The 21379-nt window shown below is 46.3% G+C and overlaps 1 protein-coding gene across 3 annotated transcripts in view; it reads right to left on the bottom strand.

Annotated features, from left to right (window-relative positions):
• Positions 1 to 21379, bottom strand: part of SEPTIN11 (septin 11) — a 95869-nt gene that overhangs the window by 14961 nt on the left and 59529 nt on the right. For all 3 annotated transcript variants that reach the window (XM_065595997.1, XM_005304099.5, XM_005304098.5), the window contains exons 3-9: positions 19924 to 20119; positions 15860 to 16046; positions 13558 to 13719; positions 10349 to 10445; positions 8685 to 8853; positions 5029 to 5161; positions 2925 to 3112 (exon numbers count right to left, since the gene is read on the bottom strand). In XM_065595997.1, the coding sequence (XP_065452069.1) occupies positions 2925 to 3112; positions 5029 to 5161; positions 8685 to 8853; positions 10349 to 10445; positions 13558 to 13719; positions 15860 to 16046; positions 19924 to 20090 (1103 nt within the window). In that variant the 5' untranslated portion in view covers positions 20091 to 20119. The remainder of the gene's footprint in view (positions 1 to 2924; positions 3113 to 5028; positions 5162 to 8684; positions 8854 to 10348; positions 10446 to 13557; positions 13720 to 15859; positions 16047 to 19923; positions 20120 to 21379) is intronic.

Raw genomic sequence — 21379 nt, 5'->3', positions numbered from 1 at the left:
CCTAGCACACTGGGGCCTGGTCTACAAATAGGGACCCTAGGTGCTGTGGTAATGCAAAAGTTAATAATGATATACCTTTAACTCCCGGGGACTTATGCCCATGCTTAAGTGCTGCCCCCACTCAAAATTCTTTCCTCAATCAGGGCTATCAACAAAAAATGTTAGAAAAATGTGTGTGAATTGTAGATCTCATTTCACTCAGGAATCCATCAGAAAAACAGAGTAAAAAGGAAGTAATAAGGACAGCTGTTTAGTCTCATGGGATGGGACCAAATTCTCTCCAATGGAGTTAGGTGAGGAGAGAATTTGGCCCTGTTTCATCATTCTGGCTTGTGCAGAATTTTGATATGGTTTCAGTGGTCCAAGTTACAGAGGTGTAATCCCGCCTTTAAAAAGAAGCAGTCCAATAAATTGCATTCTGGGGAGGCTACAAGGGAAATCCAGCTGAGAGCATTTCAGGGATTAGCCTGATTTCCACTGGTAATTGTATAAAACATCACAGTCATGCCACCGCAGTTCAAAAAGAAAAAGAAAAACCCTTACCTATTAAAACTGTAGCATTTCATTAGAGTGGAAGAGGAAATTTAAAGGTTTTAGGAACCAAGATATGCTACAATGCAGATGCATCCGCATTTTCCTTTCCAGCTTCTGTTAGCAATTTGAACATTACAAAACAATCTGAGCAACTCCCAACAGCTGGTGTGGAAGGATACTGAGAGGCGAGACTATTTTAAAACATATTTACAAAGCAAAGTGCATGTTCCTCATGACTGGATTTCTATGGCAGAATAGAAACCATGTGATTTGTAATGGCAGCTAGAAACATGACGTATATAATACACCAATCTCATGCAGGTGCCAGAAGAATTCACAGGAACAACTAGTAGCTAACATCTACTATTGAAAATTACAAAACCAAACCCCACTGCATATAGCTTCAGTCTGATACAGAAGAGATGAAGAAACCTATTGCAGATTTTATATAAATATTAAATTAGCAGCGCCATTTAAAAGATTTCTGAGTAGGAAAAGGTCATCAAAAGTTCCAAGTTACTTAGAAAAAGGCCATAATACTAGGGGAACACAATGTGGGAACAGCCATGCCAGGCAGGACCCTTGTTCCAGTCTATCCTATTTACAGAGAACGCACAAGGGAGAAATCTCAGCATCCTAGGAAGGTTGCTGCCAGATATTATTAGTTCTGTACTGATCTGCTTTTTGGATTATTTAATTAAATGAGTTTCCAGTACACATGAAAACGCTGTATTTTCTCTTTGCTGGTCTTTGCGTAAGCTTTCAGACCCAGATTCTCAGCTAGAGTAAGCCAGCATGGCTCCCTAGGAGCTACATGGATTTACATCAAGTGAGGAACTGGCCCGTCATTGTTTTAAATGTCTTTGCTGGGCGTGATTTTCAGAGCACTGATCCAGCAGCAGAAACGAGAGACACACACTCCGGCTTCTACTGGTACAAGGAGGAGAGCACGGTGCCACCGCCTATTGTAGAAAAATACACTAGTGTACACGAAATAAAGTAGAAGCTCACTAGTCCTCTTATGAATAGTTGAAGTTAGTCAATTAGCAAGTAAGGTCTTCCCCACACTTGAGAGTCAATTCAGATTAAGATAGGCTGGGAATTTAAAGCACACCAGCCATTCCTGAATAACTCCACTTGCAGACAAGCCTTAGGTGACCAAATCAAAAGCAAAAAATGCCACATCATTAATTGCACTTCAACCATTGTTCTTTTGTCAACGACAGCTTAGTGTTAATTATTTATGACCGTATTTCATAGAATACCAGGAAATGCCCTATGTATAATGCAAGACCTTGCAGGAGCATTGGCTATTAAACATTTGCTGAGGTCTGGAGACAACAATGGTTTGGGTGGATTAAAAAGTGTGTTACTCAGTGAGATTCTACAGTATCATTCTCTCTATAGGGTATGTGATTTCAGTAAAATAAATGTGTGCTTTTATCTCAGGCAACCTGGGAAGGAATCAAAGAGGAACCCTACCCTATCTGAGATTGGTACTTCTTACCTAAGACTGGCCTTTTAGAATAGATTGTCCTGTTCTGCTATACAGACAATCCATTCTTATTGTACTTCAGCTCTGTCAAACTTGTTTGGTTTCATTGTAAGTCTCCAATCCCGAGACAGTTTTGGGGGTTTTAAAGCAGTGTATGGAACAAAGCCAATAAAGGGACAAATTCTGCCCTTGGATACATTCTGCCATTCGGAAGCCCCGTAAGTATTTGAGAGTAGAATTGCCTCACGAGTGTAAATACATAATAGTATAAAATGCAATGCCATTTATCTTTTGCTAGATGTATCAGTTGTGCTATCTTATTATGTTGAATTGATACTACATGAATTAAATTAACCTGTAATTATAGGTACCATAGTTTAAAAAAAACAAACAAAAACCCAAGTATTCACTTTTTGGCACTAGGATGTTCCATGTCAAAATGACATGGCTGTTAAGCTTTTGGTTTTAAAGGCGTTTATAGCTATAACCGCAACCCTAAAGTATTTAGAATCAGGAACTATATTTAAAGTATAAATGGGGGAAGGAAGTACAAGTAGAGATGCTCTTATTGGGTTCAGGAGAGTAAGTCTGTGACCTTAGTATCCCAAAGTTGGTTCCGAAGATGCTTGAGAAATCACAGATTAGACCTCCACTTTCTGACTGCTCTCTCAAACCAGGCAGAGGGATCAATTAAACTTTACGGTACCCTTTTAATGAAACCTTAAAATCATCTCCCCAGCCCGCCCCTTGGAGATCATATTTTATTTGATCAGTCTGGTAAAAAGCCCAGTTTCCAGTCTGATGATGGGAAAAAGCAAATACAGACACGCAACAGAAAAAAAAAACCCCACACACTGGAATAAGGCCACAAGGTTGTAGTGCGACAGCCCCTTACTTTTTCTTGTCCTTGTCTTTCTTGGTTTGTTGGGAACCAGCCTGTTGAGCCTGTGACTGTAGTAGCTGAGCGGCTGCCTTCTTCTTCTGGAAGTTGCTCAGCTCCTCCTCAAGCTCCTTCTTTTTGTCGTCCACTTTTTTCTTCTCTTCTTGGTGCGTCCGCTTGAGATGGTCAAACTTTTCGTGGAGCTGCCCAGACAGGGAGGGGGATGATCGAGGGGGAGGGGAGGGGAAAAGAAGATTGCTTTTTCTTATTTGTATGTATTACAGCACTTCCTACAGGGGTCCCACTGGTCTAGGGGCTCTGCACGCACGTAAAGCAGAACTGCAGCGCCTGCCCTGAAGAGCTCCCAATCTAAGCAGACAAGACGGCCAAAGGAAGTATTATGTAACCGAGGTAGAGAAAGAATAAGGGTCAGATTGAAAGTCAGTGGGACGTAGGAGCCTAAATCCCATTTCCAAAATGTCTTATGTATGAAGAAGCCTAAGTCACTGAGGCACTTTTGAAAATTTTTACCCTAGGTCCCACAGGAAGGCTGTGGAAGAGCTGGGAATTGGAGGCAGATCTTCCCACTCCAGGGCCTTCACCACAAAACCAAGTTTTACTGATTTAAAAAAAAAATTTCCTAAAGGGATTTTAAACATTCCTGGTATTCTACAAGGAGGGGCAAAGCATGGAGAGGTATTACTGGGTGCTTATATACTAGTTATTCTGCCAATGGGCTTCAGGGAGTTAGGATTTCACCTTTCGCTGCAGGAAAGCTATGTGTGAGAACTGCCTTAAACATCTATTTCATTTAAGTACTGACATGGATTTGAGATGACTGCATGAAAGACCCAAGCCAACTAGCATTTCTCCTCCACCATATCTTCAGGCTTTTTGGGGACTGCTAGATAACTCATTCCCAATTCCGGGCACTGGGAAGCTTACAGCGATGGGTCTTGTTCATTTTAAATGAACAGACTCATACAATTTGTGTTTTCATGTGTGTGCAGTGACAAACCGTTGTACATTGGTGACCAGCAAAACTGCTACATGATCACCAGATGAAAAGCCCCCCCAGAATCTCTCATAACATTCATAGATATCTGTGCACGTACACACACAGGGTTTGATTCTCCTCGGCCCTGCACCATGTGGAGACAGCTACATTCACACAAAGCGAGTAGACAGTGGGTGCAAAATGCTACCACTCTGACCCGGTGGCATGTTCCACCCCCTTTGCAGAGATACAACGGGTCAACACAAGGTGCAAGGAAGCAGGGAATTGGGCCCTCGGCCTTAGAGCTCCACAGAGCAGCTCCTGTTCACATGGACTTCTTGGATAACGACAGTTCGGCTGTGCCCTTTGGGGCTGCACTCTGAGAAACCCCGCCCCTGCAGTGGGTGGGAGCCAAGAGAACAGTGCTGAGCTGCTGAAAGGTTCGATGCAGCCGCCAGGTTTCAAAGGACTGTAATGGTTGAAACGTGGCCCCTTCAAAGCCAGAGAGTCTGCAGCGCTGGGTGCCATCCTGTAAAGCCATCAGCTCCCCAGACTGCAGCTGTCCCCAGTGCTTTGGGCGAAGGGGAACCTCTGAGCTGTATGACCTAGCAAGTATGCCCCGTTCATTGGGCAGGAAGGACTCCCATCTGCAGAGCCAGCATTACATGGCAGCTGGGGTTTTACAAAGAAGCCCGAGGGAGTTCTCTGTGCTGACAGTATTTATGTCCCCCCGGTATCTGAATCCCTCACAGTCTTCAATGTCCGGATCCTCACAACCACCCTGAGAAGCCAGGAAGTGCGATTAGCCCCACTGTCCGGGCAGGGAAACTGAGGCACGGGGACCTTAGGTCAGGTGCTTAGGTGTCTAACGCCCACTGAAAAATCAATTTAGGTGCCTGGATACCTTTAAAAATCTGGCCCTAAGTGACTTGCCCTATGTCCCACAGGAAGTCTGTGGCAGAGCAGGGACTTGAACCCACGTCTCCTAACACCTAGGCACATGCCCTAACCAGTGGGCCATCCTTCCTCTCAGTGGGATCCAAATGCCTAAGCCCTTTAGGCCCCTTTCAAGCTCCCATTGTAAACCCCTGTGCGTAACCCTTTTGGTTAGCAATCACTCACATCTTTCTCCGCTTCTTTCAACTCCGCTTCTTTCTCCTTCACTCTCATGACGAACATCTGTCTCATTTCTTCCTCCTTCTTCTGCAGCTCACCCAGGAATTCATTCCTCTTCGCTTCATAGGTCTCCTGGAGACTATTACAAATAAAACAAGGGAAAAAACAGTCAAGATTACACTTAGTGCATGGACCAGAGATATTTGCCCCAGACTTTGGGGCTCTTGGCATGTCACCCCTCACTCAGCATTGCCATGGAATTTCAGAGAAGAGACCTGATCACATTGTCTGGATCTCAGTTCCAGTTTTCTGGAAGGAACTTCCAGTTTGGGAAGTTATATAACAGATACAGGCTTTCAGAGTCTGCAAGTCACTTAACAGGCAGCAAGAGTGACTCAGCTTCAGACGCAGCTACTGCATATGCATTTACTGCAATCCAGCTGCTATCATAGCCTTCCACGGCTGATCAGTTATACATTTCTCTCTGCTCCCAATCTTCTTGCCTCATCTTCTGTTTGTCTGGCATCTAGCCTATGTAGGATCCATGGATCCAGGATTAACAGAACACAGATTCTAGGCTGGTATGTTTCGTAAAGGACTATTGTTCTTCCTCTGAATCACCATCTTTTACAGCTTTAAATTCTTCATTCCTCCATCAACACAATGGCATCTGTTCCTTGACACTGATTTACTACCCAGTGAGGAGATGCTGCAGCAGACCTCGGGGGATAAAATCGGCCCACACACACCTACACATAGAGCTGCGATTTTCAGAGTCACTCGGGGGATTTGGAAGCCAAATTCCCATTAATTTTATTCCTTTCATGGCTTTGAAAAAATCTCAGTCAAAAGGATAGCTGGAGTTTGCTGGCAAGTCTTCCCCAGGTTGCATTCCTGAGAACAAAACAATCCCAACTAAAGCTCCATTGATGTGGATTTTGGGTTTACACACAGGCTACGTTCTATGCATAGGCACAATGAGGAAAATTAAAACCGAGTTAGTGAAACATTTGCTCCTGCTTTGGGCCAGTGCTTTATTCTTCATTGCGTGCTGGGATTTTCTTCGTTAGTCCTTCGCGCAATCCCAATCAGACAGCCTTCAGATTGCTACATCTTGGGTTTAATCCTGCACACAGTGCTGAGTAACCCCCGCTCCCACAGCCCCTTGCAGGAATGGGTCTCTCAGGAGCTGCTCTCCTGCAGTATCAGACAGACAGCAGTCTCATGGTGCCAGCTGACCTGGCTGGGTTCCCAGCACTTGAATGGTTGAAGTCTCATCAGGTTCAATTCTTGTGAGATTCTCACCATCGGAGAATGGGAAAATGAAAAATGAGCTTCTTTTGGATCTGGACTGGAAACAGTCCCAGACTGGTAGTAATAGGTAAAGATCCAGAGAAACGAATCAGAATCTACCTGAAACTCAATTTTAGATAGAAGGTTCTGTTTGTGGCCCATCTTGAATTGAAATCCTTTAAGTGTCCAAGTATAGGCTCTGGATAACACTTCTTCATCAACAGAGCTGCTCCCTGTGCGTGCTTTCAGTTTTATCTGTTCAGTTGAGTGAAGATTAGAAACTGCAGTTGCAATATAGTATTCTAGAGAGCAGCAGAGCCTTACAAAACCAAACTGAAAGCACTCCATATCCTGCCTTGCGACCCACATCTTGGTAACAAACAAAAGAGCAGGGTGGTGTGGAAGGAGGAAGGCTGGCCAGCTCATGCAGGGTTTTTTCCGTCGACAGACAAAATTACTCATTTTTACTGATATTACCTTACTATTTTAGACTGAGATTTGCAGAAGAGCCTACCAAAGTTAGGCCCTCAACTACAGTTGGAAATCCCACCCTTCGTGCGAAACTTTCAAATACACGAAAGCCAGCAAGCTAAATTGTTTGTTGATGTAATATCACTGACTTCCTTGGAATTTGTCTGGGGCAAATTCTCTGCTAGCAGAACTCCATGACTTCCCCGGAATTGGTCTGGGCCAAATTCTTTGTTGGGGCAACACCGCTGACCTCTCTGCCGTTATTCCAGCAGAGAATTTGGCCCAGCAATTCAAAATTACATATGGAAAACTCACTTCCAGCCTGGAGGAGTATAAAAGCAAGGCCATTTGGGATTTCAGCAAGTTCTTCCAGTCGCAGCTCTCAAGAGACGCTGTAACTTCAGCTAGCCAACAAAGAGGCATAAACCTACATTCCAGAGAAAACTCCCAGAATCTGAACATTTACATCCAATGAAGGAAAACATGTATCCAAATTACTGTCAAATTAAAAACAAACATTCTAGCTTTTATTTTAAAAATCGATAGGTCAGTTAACAACCCAAGCGACAGGGAAAGGATTCCACAAAGAGGAGGAAAATGCACGAGCAGCAAGGGGAGTACAATAGTAAAGAGACGCTGTCTGTTTTTAGTGAGGAACAAACCACCTCTTCTCAAACAAAAAGACAAAACCAAAGCCTTCGATTAAGGAACACAGACACTTCCTCCTATTTTAGCACCTCTTTGAGCCGACACAAGCAGTGGCCTGCATTCTTGCAATGAGCTTAATTGCACTGATACTGGCCTCTCATTTACATGCTTCCTTTCTGCAACATCCTGTTTAGTGTAAACAGTTTGCTGCGGTCTCCTAGCCAGCTTGGCTTAAGATGAATCGAATGCTTACTGCTCCTGACAGAGTAATGTAAACCGGCAGTGCTGTGGACGTGCCCACTGCAGACCACTACTCAGACGCGAGGAAATGCATATTTGCTTGTCTTGGGAGGAATAATGGATACAATCCCTACACTACCGTTTTCCCTCATTTTGGAAATACAACTACTCCAGGAAAGGGAGTGGGCGTACTTTAAACTAGCATCCACCCGATGTATACAATTAGGTACTTTCCCCATTTCCTTTCTACTTATAACTTGGGCAAAAGTGGCCTCAAGTACACAGGAAGCAATGGAAATTCCTTGGATTCCTGAAAGGGAAGGGCTGAGCCCATCTTAAGTCATTGCTCTCTGGAAAGGAAATCAAATAAACTTCACACTTCAGCTGGTTACAGAGCAGGGGCCCGGCTCCCTCTCACTCATGCCGGTGGAACTTCGCCTAGTCATTGAAGCTTAACACTGGTGTCAGTCTGGCCTTACCTTCTAGATCGGGGGCATGACTCCTCTCCCCCACGCCATGGAGATCAATGATGTTATGTGAGCATTGGTGAGAGGAGAACAAGGCCGTAGCTTTTACCTCGAGCTATGGAACACACCTAGGTTTGTGTTGCCAAGGAGCAGAGAGAAATCCTGTTTGCACTGATGGGTGCCGGCAGACAATCTATTTGCAATCTCAAGGATTAACATGACTGTTTCCCTTCACAATTAAAAAACTGTCCCCTCACAATAGGTTACTCACTCTCAGAGGTGACTCAAAGCATACACACATCTCAGATTTCGGCGCAGGCTGACTTAGTGGCGTAATAGTGGCAATGCAATCAGAGTCTAATTTTGGATCTAACTCACTCTAGCCAGGACTTGGGGTGCTGAAAAGGCAACATGCTTGGCTGTTTGGATGAGGGAAAACAAAAACAAAAAAAACCCAAGGCGAGTGTAGGAGGGTAGAGAAGGAAAAACAACTGCTGTCACTCACACCCACAAAGGAATATGGCCTTTGTTATGCTTTCATACCTGAATGGTTTACTATCAGGGTCAGTGTCTTTGAATCCCATTTCTTCTAGCTTACAGCGCCTGTACAATTCATAGTGCCGGGTGTGCGTCTGCTCTCTCAAGTCCTCCATGTTCACTCGGATCAGCATCTCACGCAGCTTCACAAAGTCACAATGGTTTTCATTTTCAACTGCAAAAGAAACGAAAAGAAAAATGGTCATCAAGGAAGAAAAAAGAAAGCTACATCCAGCATTCAACGGATTTTCCCCATTGCTCTTTCTTCATGGTTTCAAGTTGCTCGGCGAGCAGCTTGTGTTATCAACAGCAACAGGAGGAAACTGCAGAAAAATATTCTAACAGCTGACAAATTATTTTGCAAACACTCTTGCAGTTTGTTGTGCTGGGTCACTCACATGCTGCTTTCCAGTCGGATACCTCTACGTCCCCTGCCTGAGTGCGCACCAAGAGCAGGGCACCAGCACTATCCGTGCTGGCAGGATTAGACAGTACAGTGGTAAAAATAACCAGGCCCCCTCCATTTCACGCCATCCACCATTACTACCACTTGGGGAGCTGCAGTGGGGGCGAACTGCAGGGCTCACGCTTTACCAGTGTCTATACATTCTGGGCTGGTTTTTCAAACATTAAGGGTATGTCTATACTGCACATTAACACCGGGGTCTGACTCAGGTTCGAGTCCAAGCTCCCCTTCTGTCCACACACAATTCAGTCTACCTCAGATCAGCAAGAACTCAGGACCTGGGTCCGTGAACCCTACCAGGGCAGTGGGTCAGAGCCCAATTCCTGCTGAGACTTGGGTCCAAGCAGTGTGGACGCAGCTCAAGCTGCAGATCCGAGTCAGACGGTCTGAGTAGTGCAGCATGGACGCACTAGCACAGCCTGGGGACCCGTGGCCAGCAGTTGTAAGCCCAGGTTTACAATGCAGTGTGGACACTCAAGTGTGGGTGTGGAGGCACCAATTCCACAAGCCCGACTCCCACACACCCAGGCTTAGCATGCAGTGTAGACATGCCCTCAGAGACAAGTTCTATTCGCAGGTAGACACGGGGCTTCCAATGACTTCCAGAGGGACCAGCACATCCAAGGGGAGAATTTGGCCTTTTTTTTTAGAATTTCTGGATGAGTTTCACAAGCACTCAGCATTTGCTTAACTCCGATCCCATTTCAATCAATGAGACAACTCCCATTGACTTTCATCAGAGAAGAGTAAGGCAAGTGCTGCATTCCTTGAAAATCTCACCATGTGCGAGAGAGAGGGAGAAAGAAAATAAAGCAAACCATTCAACTGGCTGACCATTCCCTGTTATTCAGAGTTAGTTTGCTGGCACAGAAATGCCAGGAACATAAGAAGAGACCATTTAAAAAAGAAAAATAAGTGACAAATGAAATATTTGCCAACGTCTCTGAAGTCTAACCTGCTCTTCCCCAGATCAGTCAGGTTGTAGGCTCACGCTTTTCACAAGTGACCAAAAGACAAAAAACTCAACTTTAAGAAGTGCTTACGAAACCCTGTTTTGTTTTGCTTTTTAAATGGCCTTTTTGACCACTGCAAAGTTCTTACTGCCCAAGGGCAGAAATTGGCAAGCAGCCTCCACAGATCAGCAATTTTTGTTTTTACACTGGATGGCATAAAACAAGGAGTTTTTGTTTCTCTTTGGACATACCCTGCACAACCCCCCATGGATACTGCCTGGCCTTGCTCATCTTATTGCCAATCTTCACTTCTTCAGTGCTGCCAACAACAGCAAATGGAAGATGGACCTACAAAAGCAAAGAGACAAAGAGATTAGAGATTTCCTGTGTTGCTTTGCCAGGGAGTGTTTTCGAAGAAAGCTCTATTTACTATAGCAGCTGTGATTTTTTATTTCAAGTTACTAAAATGTCTTTGCAATCCAGCTGGTGTCTTTGGATGATCAATGGAGGCTCTGGATCAGAGGCATGCTCTGACTTCAGATAGGAAAAATCGAAAGCAAATGAGCCAACTCCCACAAAAGAGTCCTAGTAAACCACAGCACTTGCATTTCGTTACAACATGGACTTTAAATAGAAAGGTCAGTGCGCTTCACTGCAGCTTAATACCCAACATGTTCATTTTCATAACAAATTTAACCCCTCTGTTTGTGATGGGACAGAGATGAAAACCTGCAAATAGGAGAGTCATGAATTTTCTTTTCTCTGTGTGTCTATCGGAGGACCATACAAATGTTAAACCCGGTACGGGTGTCCTTTGCACAAGGCAATCAAAATGGAAACGGATTTGAATGTTAAAAAAAAAAAAAAAAATCAAATGCCACACAGTAAAAACAACTGTGCTTCTCAAAAGAAGGGGCCAAGTTAAAAATTAAATGTTTGCTGAAGCCTTTTAATTCAGCCATTTGCAGTAGCTAGAAGTAACGGTTAGATCTTCCGGGCAAAGGGCTAGGCTGGGACTGCAGACACAGCCCTAAGCCTCCATCCCTGGAGGCAGCCTTCCTCACAACTCGTCCCTGGCTTCCTACCAGGGTAGGTGTGTGTTAATTTGCAGCAGCAGCAGCACCACACTTGGGACCCGCTACGGCCAGTTGTGCTAGCCAGTAAGGAGAGAGCCAGAGATCATGCCTGAGTATGAGTGGGGAGAAGGTAGGGAGAGGAGATGGAGCAAGGCTCCGCCCGTTTCCCACCACCCAGCTGCTCTGGGAGAAGGGAGGAGAGAGACCAGGCGAAGGCAGCTGATCAAAGCCCTGAAAGGGGATTTCAGACAGTCCCGGCAGCTGGAAGAGATGCACAAAACCCCTGCCAAGAGGAAGCTGGGCCTGCACGCCAGCCTCGGGAGAGCTTGGCCAGGTGGTATTTTCATAGCCTGTCCTTTGAAAGGGCTGGTATGGACCAAGGGGCGAGTCCAGAGACCAATGCCTGGGCAGCCAAGCCAAGAACGGGGCAGATGGATGGAAGGAGAAATTCTCCCTGCCTGGCCATGGAGCAGCTGCAGCTCCCTCGCTAAAACAAACTCCCACTGGCCTTTCTGCTCAGCCCCAAAGGGGTGCAAGTTAGAGAAGCAGGATGTGCTTCTCCTCCCCAGGCACTTGCCTCTCCCCTCCCTTCCTTGCTGCCATGCGGGCTGATTGCAGGGCTGGGCTCTGCACTGTGCCAGGCATGCACCCACTGGGGTTTTGCGCCCCCTTCCCTCTCGGAGTTCTGCTGCCCCAGGGACACGGGCTGGATTTCACTCTGCTCACCCACTCCTGCTTTCCTGGAACATCCCAACTCTCAGGCTACCTCCACACTGCAGCCACGAGAGTGCCTCCCAGCACGGACCGACAGACATACGCTAGCTCAACAGCAGCGTGGGCAGCAGCTCAGGCTAGCCACCCGAGTACGTACCCAGGGCTGCGGGCTCATACGTACTTGGCCAGCTAGCCCAAGTCGCTGCCCAGGCTTCCTTTGAGCTCCAGCAAAGCTAGTGCATGTCGGTCTACCCTGTGCTGGGATGCTTGCTCCCAGCTGCAGAGCATGCAGCTCCATGACCAGAGCTCTGGCACGGAGCCACAGAGGACAACCTGCAGTTTACTGCTGGCACCACAGACAGCAAGGACAGCCTTCTGGTTAAGGCACTGCCCAGACTCACCTTGTGGCTCTGGGAAGGCAGCTAGACACAACAGGGCCCTTAATGTTTGCGAGGCGCTGTTAATACAGCAGTGGGCACCAGAGACATTCCCAAGAAACAAACTTCAATATATTGTTTTAAATATAACAAAATCGAAATAGTTTTCTTGCACTAAGTGTGGCTGGAAACAGACTCTCAGCCAAGCACGGCGAACGTGATTCTAGACCGCCCGAGTTGTAACCATGAGCTAAGTTGATAGAATGGCAAAAATGGCCCATTGCCTCAAGACAATGGATCTAATTGCCAAAAAACAGAACAAATAAAATCTGTGTTCCAGGATACCAAGCAGCTAGTCAGCCCTGGGCTTCACCTGGGGAAGAGCAGTGGCAGGGTGTTGAATCTTTGCTCTCACCAAAGAATAACTGGGTTCAAAAAAGAACTAGATAAATTCATGGAGGATAGGTCCATCAATGGCTATTAGCCAGGATAGGCAGGGATGCAACCCCACGGCTCTGGGCGTCCCTACCCTCGGACAGCCAGATCACTACGTGTATGTACAGCTCCTAGCACGATGGGGCCCTGATCTTGGCTGGGGGCTTTATGTGCTACTGTAATACAGTTAGAGGCAAAGGGCTTAGATTCCTCCTCTGCTTTTGCAAACAAGCCTCCCAGGGTGCACTTCATCTCTCCCTGCATAACCCTTGCATAAAGGCCTGGCTACGCTAGCTTTATTTCCCTAAATCTCTCTTATCGCTACCACTGGTGCAGTTCGTGCTAGCACACGTCAGTTGCCAGCAGTCCCCACCACTTTAACCACCGCACCACCCAGAACTGCTCCACACGGGACCAGAGCACCAGCTGCCTGATTCTAGTCCTTCTCCAGAAACTGAATCAAAGGAAGGTGAAGTGGATCACCCAGCAACAAGCCAGGAGTGGGAATAGGAGGCCTCACTCCAAGTCCTCTCCCCTGATCACTACATCACTCTGCCCCCGGGGATATGAATATTTAGTAAGGGGAAAGGCACATGGGAAAGGACACGATAAGCAGAGAAGAAATATTTTTTCAAGATTTTTAAAATAAATATCAGTGCCCAATCCCACCCTGTTTCATTAAGTCCTGCAGACCAGAGTGGAGAGGGGCTTCCATCAAGCTATTTATTGGCTCATATTTGAGTTTCAATGGGAAAAGCAAAAGGATGCAGCATTCCTCCTCCCTGGGGGTGGGGGATGGATGGGTTCAGAAAAAAACAAACAACAACAACAACAACAACCACCACCCACAATACTTACACTCATTGTAGCATTTATCTCAGCCACTGTCTCTTCATCTGTTGGGAACTGATAGATCTGGACACCATTGCTGACCAGCTCGCTCATGATTTTACTCTTGAATTTATGCAACTCGTTTTTTGCAATCGTATCAGCTTTGGCTATTATAGGGATAATGTTAACCTGCAAGGCAAAGAGAGCGCTGGCATTTTACTTTGCCAATGGCCTCATAAAGGACACCTCCCTCAATATATTCAACCAGAAGAGGACAAAGAACATGGCATATAAAAGCAGTGATGCAATACAAACTTTCTACTAGAACAGGAATTGCCGGTCCATCCAATTCTTTTGATATTTTTGGGGATGTGGTGAAGCAAGCAACATTGGCTGAGACAGGATTGCGCCAATCGCGTTTCATGTGTAGAGAAGAGCTCCATTCAAAGTCAAATGCAATTTGGCAACAATGTTATTTCCTCTTCTGTAGCATTTGTTTAATTTTTTAAATAGGGCGGAGAGAAAATGTTGTTACACAGACTATCCAAACAGTTCCAAAGGAAATTACCATCTAGGCACTCATCCTCTTCAGACCTGTAGCAGACTTAACTACTCTAGGGCCCACCTTCAGGAAACAGCCTAGAGATTGATCCTTGAGCACCTCTACATCCTAGTGTTAAAAGGAAATGTTCAGATCAGATGAGCAAGGTGTAGGGATTGGACAGAGATGAACTGTCCCTTTATTGCATTGGCCTGAAATGAGCAACCTTGTCCCTCTCCCCCATTAAAGAAGCTTGCACCCCCTATATACTGCCTAGGGGAGTGGCACCAAATCTGGCAAACTTCAAGTACATACAGGGACAAACTGGACACAGAGCCAGACCCTCAGATGGAGCTAAACTGACTTACATTGGCTGAGGACCACAGGGCGATAGGAATCGGGGGCTTCATGCAAGCCACAGCTCTGCTGTGACAAATGAAGATCATCTGTGTATCCTTTCTTGGTCACTCTCTTGCCCTAGATTGCTGGCTGTTGGACCTTGCTTACAGTCCCCCAAGGGTCTGGCCGATCCAGCTCACCACAGCCATAGGTTAATGTAGCTCTTGCTACACAGTGCCTTTTAAACCAACTCTGAAAAGACCGTACTGTGAGGTGTGATCTATGGCTGATTAGTAGCCTTCCTTCAGTCGTTCTGCCCTGTGGCAATATAAAATGCTGCTACAGTAAGGAAGACATTAATATTGACCTATGTGGAGACATTTTAACTACAGTGCTTTAAAATCCTCTTCCATTACATAAACTAATTCCTTTCTGAGGATGGCCCTGTAACAGCAACTAATCCCTGTCCAGGGAAAAGTTAAGACTAGTGCCAATTACAGGCAAATTCTCAGCAAATCTCTGCAACTACAGAACAAGCAGACTCCAAGCTTTACCCACATCATCAGGCAACCTGTTACGAATTCTTCAAGGCTCTCGGGCACCAGAGTCACTCCACAGACGTGGAACATTCTACGCATATGAAATGAAGAGCTCCAGCTACCTGCTTTACTGTCCTGCACGAATTTCAAACCAGAATGCAAGCAGTTGACCATGTCACAGTGCTGGTGGGCAGAGGGCACTTAAGTATTTAGGAATACCAGCTTCCTTTCAAGTGGGCTTGGGTTTTCATCTAACTTTTCAATACTAAAAGATGCTCTTGAACATGAAACATTCGAACATGAGCTTCTCTTTACCCATCTGTGGGCTAAAGCAGCGCCCCCACCCCACCGCTAGATCCACTGGCTGCATCATCAATAAGGATTGTTTAGCCTGCAGTGCAGAATTGCTGATCAACTATATCAAATAGTGTTTGGCTTTGAGGGGGGCATTTGCAGCAAAGCACAGGGGAGTTTTGACCCCCAAATGCCAAAAATGTGGCTCTATCAGTATGAAAGGAGGGCCGTCCTTGAGAGCAGACACTACAGCTTCATTTGCAGCAGCCTGTTTCGGGATTGCCGCTCCTTTGCGGCTGGTGTGGAATGAAGTGGGTGATGTTATCATTCTAACTGGACATGATGGACCAGTCTGGATGAGAAAGAACCCAGATTTTTGCCCAATTTTTTTGCACCATTTTATGCTGAGAGCCTTTAGAAATTCATTAGTGCTAACCTGCTCTTGCTGTCTAGAGATCTGACAAGCTCTTTTAAGCCTTCTCTGCACTCTTATCCATTCAGAGCTGCTAGAGAGAATGGGTATTTTCCACACCCAGTTTGTTAGATCCTTGAAAAGGTCGCCAAATTAAGGGGCAGCAGGAGAGCATTACAGGGGCATGACATGGGTAGTGCGTACCTTACTGTCGAGCTTCTTCATGGTGACCAGGTCTAGAGACTTCAGCGAGTGTCCCGTCGGTGCGATGAAATATAGGCAGGCGTGAATCCTTGTGTCATGGTAATTAAACAGGGAACGCTTGATCTTCAGCTCCTCCTGCAGATAGGCTTCAAACTGAGTGTCGATATATTCGACTATGGGCTTATAGCTGAAAATTTGGAAGGAACAGTTCTTTTCAGATTAGGGCATTCACTATTGGTAAGTTACAGTCTAACTGGCAGACACACATGAAACCTCCTTGCTTTTTTGGGGGGGGGGGGGAAGTCTCATTTTAAGACACTGCCGTCAACCACCCTCATGGTCACCACGAGATTTTCTACTGCAGCCAAGCCCCATCCCCAGCCCACACGCCTTTCTGAATGACCATGCGTTTTACCTTAGACCACAAGAAAACGCAGCATACAAGAGCTCAGCTATGGTGGATGGAAGAGATCCTGGGCTTTCAAATCACTGAGGCCACAACACCCATCTACCCCAGAGAAGAACACACACGACAGCACAAACCCTTTGCTTGTCTGCATCATCAAGAGAGACCAGATACGTGTGATGCAAAAAAAATACCAGCTGTTCCAAACTCCAGGCTGGTATTTTAGAGGGAAGAGAGACTTACCTGCGATAACCGCTTCTCGGGAGTTTAGATCTCAGAGCAAAGCTAATCGTAGTTTTTTGTTGTTGACAGCTTTACTGGAGATGCCGTCACGGTGCAATGCGATCTGATTCGTTAACTGACTGCGCTTTCAGAGAAGGGTATCCTAGTCCCAGCTTTGTAGTTAGTGCTGTTGAAACCGCTTGTTGCTGAGGGCTAGCCACCACCCGCCTAAAGCTGAACTCGATAGGTTAGGGACTGATCCTTTGAGGCTCTGAGCACCCCTAGCTCCCAATAAAGACGACAAGAGTTGGCAACCCACAGCATACTGCAGGATCAGGCCCTTGAATAGCCGGCATTCGTTGGATTCCTCCTCCCCCAAACAGTGCATGCTAAGAGAGAGCAATTGTCCAAATTCTTATCCGCTGGTTAGAAAACTTTAAATGGAGTCAATTAAACAATCTTTCCTGCAGCTAATGTGCACTCGCTCAGTCAGTTGGACACAGTGGAGTAAATCCTTAGCTGCTGTAAATCAGCAACTTCAGCTGGTGTAAATTGGCCTCATTCTGTTGAAGTTCTGGGCCTCATTTGCCAGACCGCAGCAAAAATAATGGCTCCGCCTACTTTCACACCCTCCCCCTTCCCTGGTTGGCTCCCTCCCGGACTTTAAAAGCTATGGCCCATTAGCAGGTCCCCGATTTGAACACACTTACATTCACAGGAAATATTGCTTCAAAATCCCTGCTTTATAGTCACATTTTAGAGCTCCTTCGAGACTGAAATTAGAGTCAGCCATTTAGAAGACACTGCCCAGATGAAAAGGAGCAGACCCTTGTACCTTGTTAATGTTCTGCTGTTTAACCTGCCTTGGGACCAGAGAGCAATGCAAGGAGTGGGTGTTTGTTCTGTTAAGTGGAGTTACATTGACATTCTGCTGCTTTCCTGCCATCTCATCTCCCTGCAGTCTCGGGCCCAAGAAAACACACTCCAAGAAGCGACGGGAGCACAAAGCCAAGAGATGTTCCTGACATTGCAGGTCTCATAGCATACCTGCATATCACCTCATGGTGATAACAGCTGAGGGGATGAAGGTGAGCCCATTACGGGTCAGAGGCAGAGGAACTGAAAACATTCCCTGCGCAGATAGCCAGAAATGCATCTTGTATCCGAATCCAGAGCAGGGAACCACGTCCGGCTCCAGATTGCAGGGCAGCTGTTTGAAGGCTGTATGCAGCAGTGCATGATGGGATGTGCGATACACCACATTCCTCCCTGGTTTACCTCTTGGAGTGGAGATTGGTGCAGAATATGGCCCAGGTGATCTAACAACCACCTGCGCAGGGCGCACTGTGATCAGCACTGTTAACCACGTGGCTACAAAACAGCTGTCAAACATCTCACTAGGAATGCTCAGAACCCAGTCCTCCCTCCAGTCTCCATCCCTGGGTAACACTGTCTGAGTGTTGATCCCCAGAGGATCCAAGGAGGCCTCAGACAATAGCCTATTGTAAAATTGGTTGTGGCGGTCTGCTTGGGGCCTGTCATGGTCCGAAATTAGAGAAGACGCTGTACAAAAGGGTCACCAGAATGGTCTGGAAAGCCCTAATTTGGTAGCCCCCGTTGCTGTAGTCACAGGCGACACGTCTCGGCTTGTGCTGCGGCAGAGTCAGAACAATGGCTTTCCTATGCCCGTCACACCGTGGCTGCCTCTCTAAAGGAGCTCTGGAGAGTGAAGTCTGAGGGACTCCAGTAACAATACTGCCTGCTCATGCTGTCTGTTCAATGAATCCAATGCAAAGTGACCCAGCAGTAACAAGCTGCCATGTTCCCATGCTGAACACCTGCTCCTTCTCTGACTTGCCTTCCTTCTAGCTTGAGAGCATATGGCATCGCTCAAAGCACAGAGCTGCCTACAGTCAACACACACTTCACTTTTCATTTCTCCTTTGCAGGAAGGCACACGGGGCGTTAGTTAAAAGCTGCTGCAGAGCAGAAGGAGGGAAGCTTGGATAGTACACAACACACACACACACACAGCATTTTGGTGCAATCGCAGCCAATAGGGATGCTTTTAAAACCGGCAATGGCTTTCCAACACCAAAAATAACCAACCAATGCCATGAATCTCGAGAAGTTATCCATCAAGGGATAGAAATATTAAGACGAGCCCAACAATCTTAAAATACTGACTGGGATTAGGAGATCCCAGGGGAAGGCAGACGTGTTTTTAAGTGTAAGAATGTCTATTTGGACAGCGCAGTTGGGCATCCTGGAAATACTGAACAATAGTCTACGTAGTATGTTGGAACGTACATGCAGAACGTTTACTTCTAGTCTGAAACGGGAAAATCTGCATCCAAACTAAAACCCATCCACATCCCAACATCGCCTTAAGAACCATGTGATCGGCGAGTTCTCTCTTGCTGAGGTCTGGAGGAACGAACACCGAGTCAGGAATGCCTAAATTCTAGTCCCAGCTTTGTCACTGACTTGAATGACCTTTCGACAAGTCACTTCACTCACCATATCAGGTTCCCATCCATCAAAGAGTGATAGTATCTACCTGCTTTACACGGCTATGGCGTGGATTCCCTACTTGATGACTAAACTGTGCTTTCGCCATGCAAAGCATTATCTAATTAAGTAATATTATTTAATACAAATTAAAATTATATACAATTAGATCAAATTCATTTACACTAAACTGCACAATTTAATACGCTCATCTGTGAAACCAACAGTTTTCAGAAGCAACTGGACTTTTGCTTGGCACAATAAATCTCCACAATCCAGTGCATTATTATTCTGCATTATTATTCCTATTACAGCAGTGACTAGAGGCCCCCCCCAATCAGAATCAGGGCTTCATTATACTTGGCACTACACATGCACATAAGAAGATACAGTCTCCGCCCTGAAGAGCTTACATTCTAAACAGACAAGACTGATGAAGGATGGGAGGAGATAAAGGCTTAGGGTGTGTCTGCACAGCAACTAGACACCCAGGGCTGGTCTGTGCCAGCCGACTCACGGGGCTGTTTCATTGCTCCCAGAGCCCAGGCTCCAGCTGAGCACGGAAGTCTACAAAGCAATTAAACAGCCCCGCAGCCTGAGCCCGAGTCGGCTGGCGGGCTAGCTGCGGGTTTTTCTTTGATGTGTAGACATACCCATAGAGAGCTGAAGGGACTCACGCAAGGTCACACAGCAGGTCAGGGAATAGAACTCAGGTCTCCTGAGTCCCAGTCCAGCATTCTATCTGCTGGACTACGCCGTTTCCTTAAATCAGTGTGCCACTAAACCCAACTACAGCACCAGGTTTGACGCTGCAGTCCTCAAGGGCATTGGATACTAAATACCATTCCTGTAGTGGTACGTTCAAGCCCTTCCGGCCTGAGGATGGATCAGTGCGAGCCCCCCTTCTTATGTAAAAGCAACTTACCTGTCATCTTTATTAATCTGATCTCCAAATCCAACTGTGTCAACAATGGTCAGCTTCAGACGGACATTGCTCTCCTGGAGTTCATAGCTTCTTGCTTTCAACCTCACACCGGGCTCATTGTGGGTGGCTGGGTCACTTTCAAACTTTGTGTTAAACAGAGTGTCCATTAAGGTTGACTTGCCAATGCCAGTTTCACCTGAGCAGACAGAGAATGTGTTAGAGCTAGAGATCACTCCGCTCCCCTACCATTCTGTCCAAAGCGCTCTTTAGAGCAGAGAGAGAGAGAGAGACAGACAGGACAGACAGTTACTTCTGTAGCACCAAAAACACAGCGGATGGTTCTCAGACAGCGAGATAAGCACTTCAGGCCTAGATGCCTTATAAGATGGCTGCCATCTTGGTCAGCCACCGGGGATTGAACTGGGGACTTTCAGAGCTAAAAGCATGGGCTGTGACAGCTTGAGCTTTTGCTGGGGTTGTAACAGACTCATTTCCCCTGCAGATTAGGCAGTGAGGAGGATCTGTAAGATATGCTCATCATTGGAATACCTACATCTTCTGATCAAAGGAAGCTTGGCCCAAGCCAGCGCCCCAATCCACTATGCGATGGCCGCCAGTTTGGCAGACACCAGGTACCTCTAGACTAGAGCTACACGTATGAATTTCTACCACTTGAGCCAGGTTCTGTGGCCAAGACCTGTAACCAACTCCAATTCTGTATGGATCGGGCCCAGAGGGGAGCACCACACACACTCACACTTACCACTGGGTTACGTTTACAGTTATAGACGATGTACAGACAAAGGATGGGATACCACAAATACTTAGGTAACCAGCCAACAGCATGGAGCACAATGATGTTTAATCATTTTTGGGAGGGGCAAAGGGTTAATATACTTTCCTGACAACAATTTTGTTAACACCCCTCTTCGGGGGGGTGGAGAGGGTGAAGTAGGCTTTATAGGCCTCCTGGACTAGGTATACTTAGAGAAGAGATTGGAAGTGTGGTGGGCTGGGTAGGATGCTGAAATGTGCAGCATCGGTCAACGGACCAGGTGAGTTTTCTAGGTGGGGCAAAGCAAGGGTCGCCTTCCGCTGAAGGAGCAGGAATCAGCCATTGCTGGAAGCAGGTTATTAGACTTGTTAGACCCAAGATGTAAATATGGCAAATCCTACATTCCTAAGTACGCTTTTCCTTTGTGTTTTCTTCTGCCATTGCTGATTATTTTTACACTAGACTGATTGGCTATGTAATATCCTCTCTACTGACTCATGAAGAAGTTAATTCTTTCTCCAGACACTCCTCACACACTGTTTATATGACATGTGCATCCCATGGAGGGAGGTGTATATCGCTGGTCTAAGTCCTGTTGTGGCAGTCAAATCAAAGCAGGCAAACCCTCGCATCCACGTAGATCCCCACGGAAATCAGTAATTATATGTTGTTTGAAGTCAA

The sequence above is a fragment of the Chrysemys picta genome, chromosome 5, assembly GCF_011386835.1.
Source record: "Chrysemys picta bellii isolate R12L10 chromosome 5, ASM1138683v2, whole genome shotgun sequence".
Classification (NCBI taxonomy): domain Eukaryota; kingdom Metazoa; phylum Chordata; order Testudines; family Emydidae; genus Chrysemys; species Chrysemys picta.
This window is presented reverse-complemented; position numbering and strand designations above follow the sequence as displayed.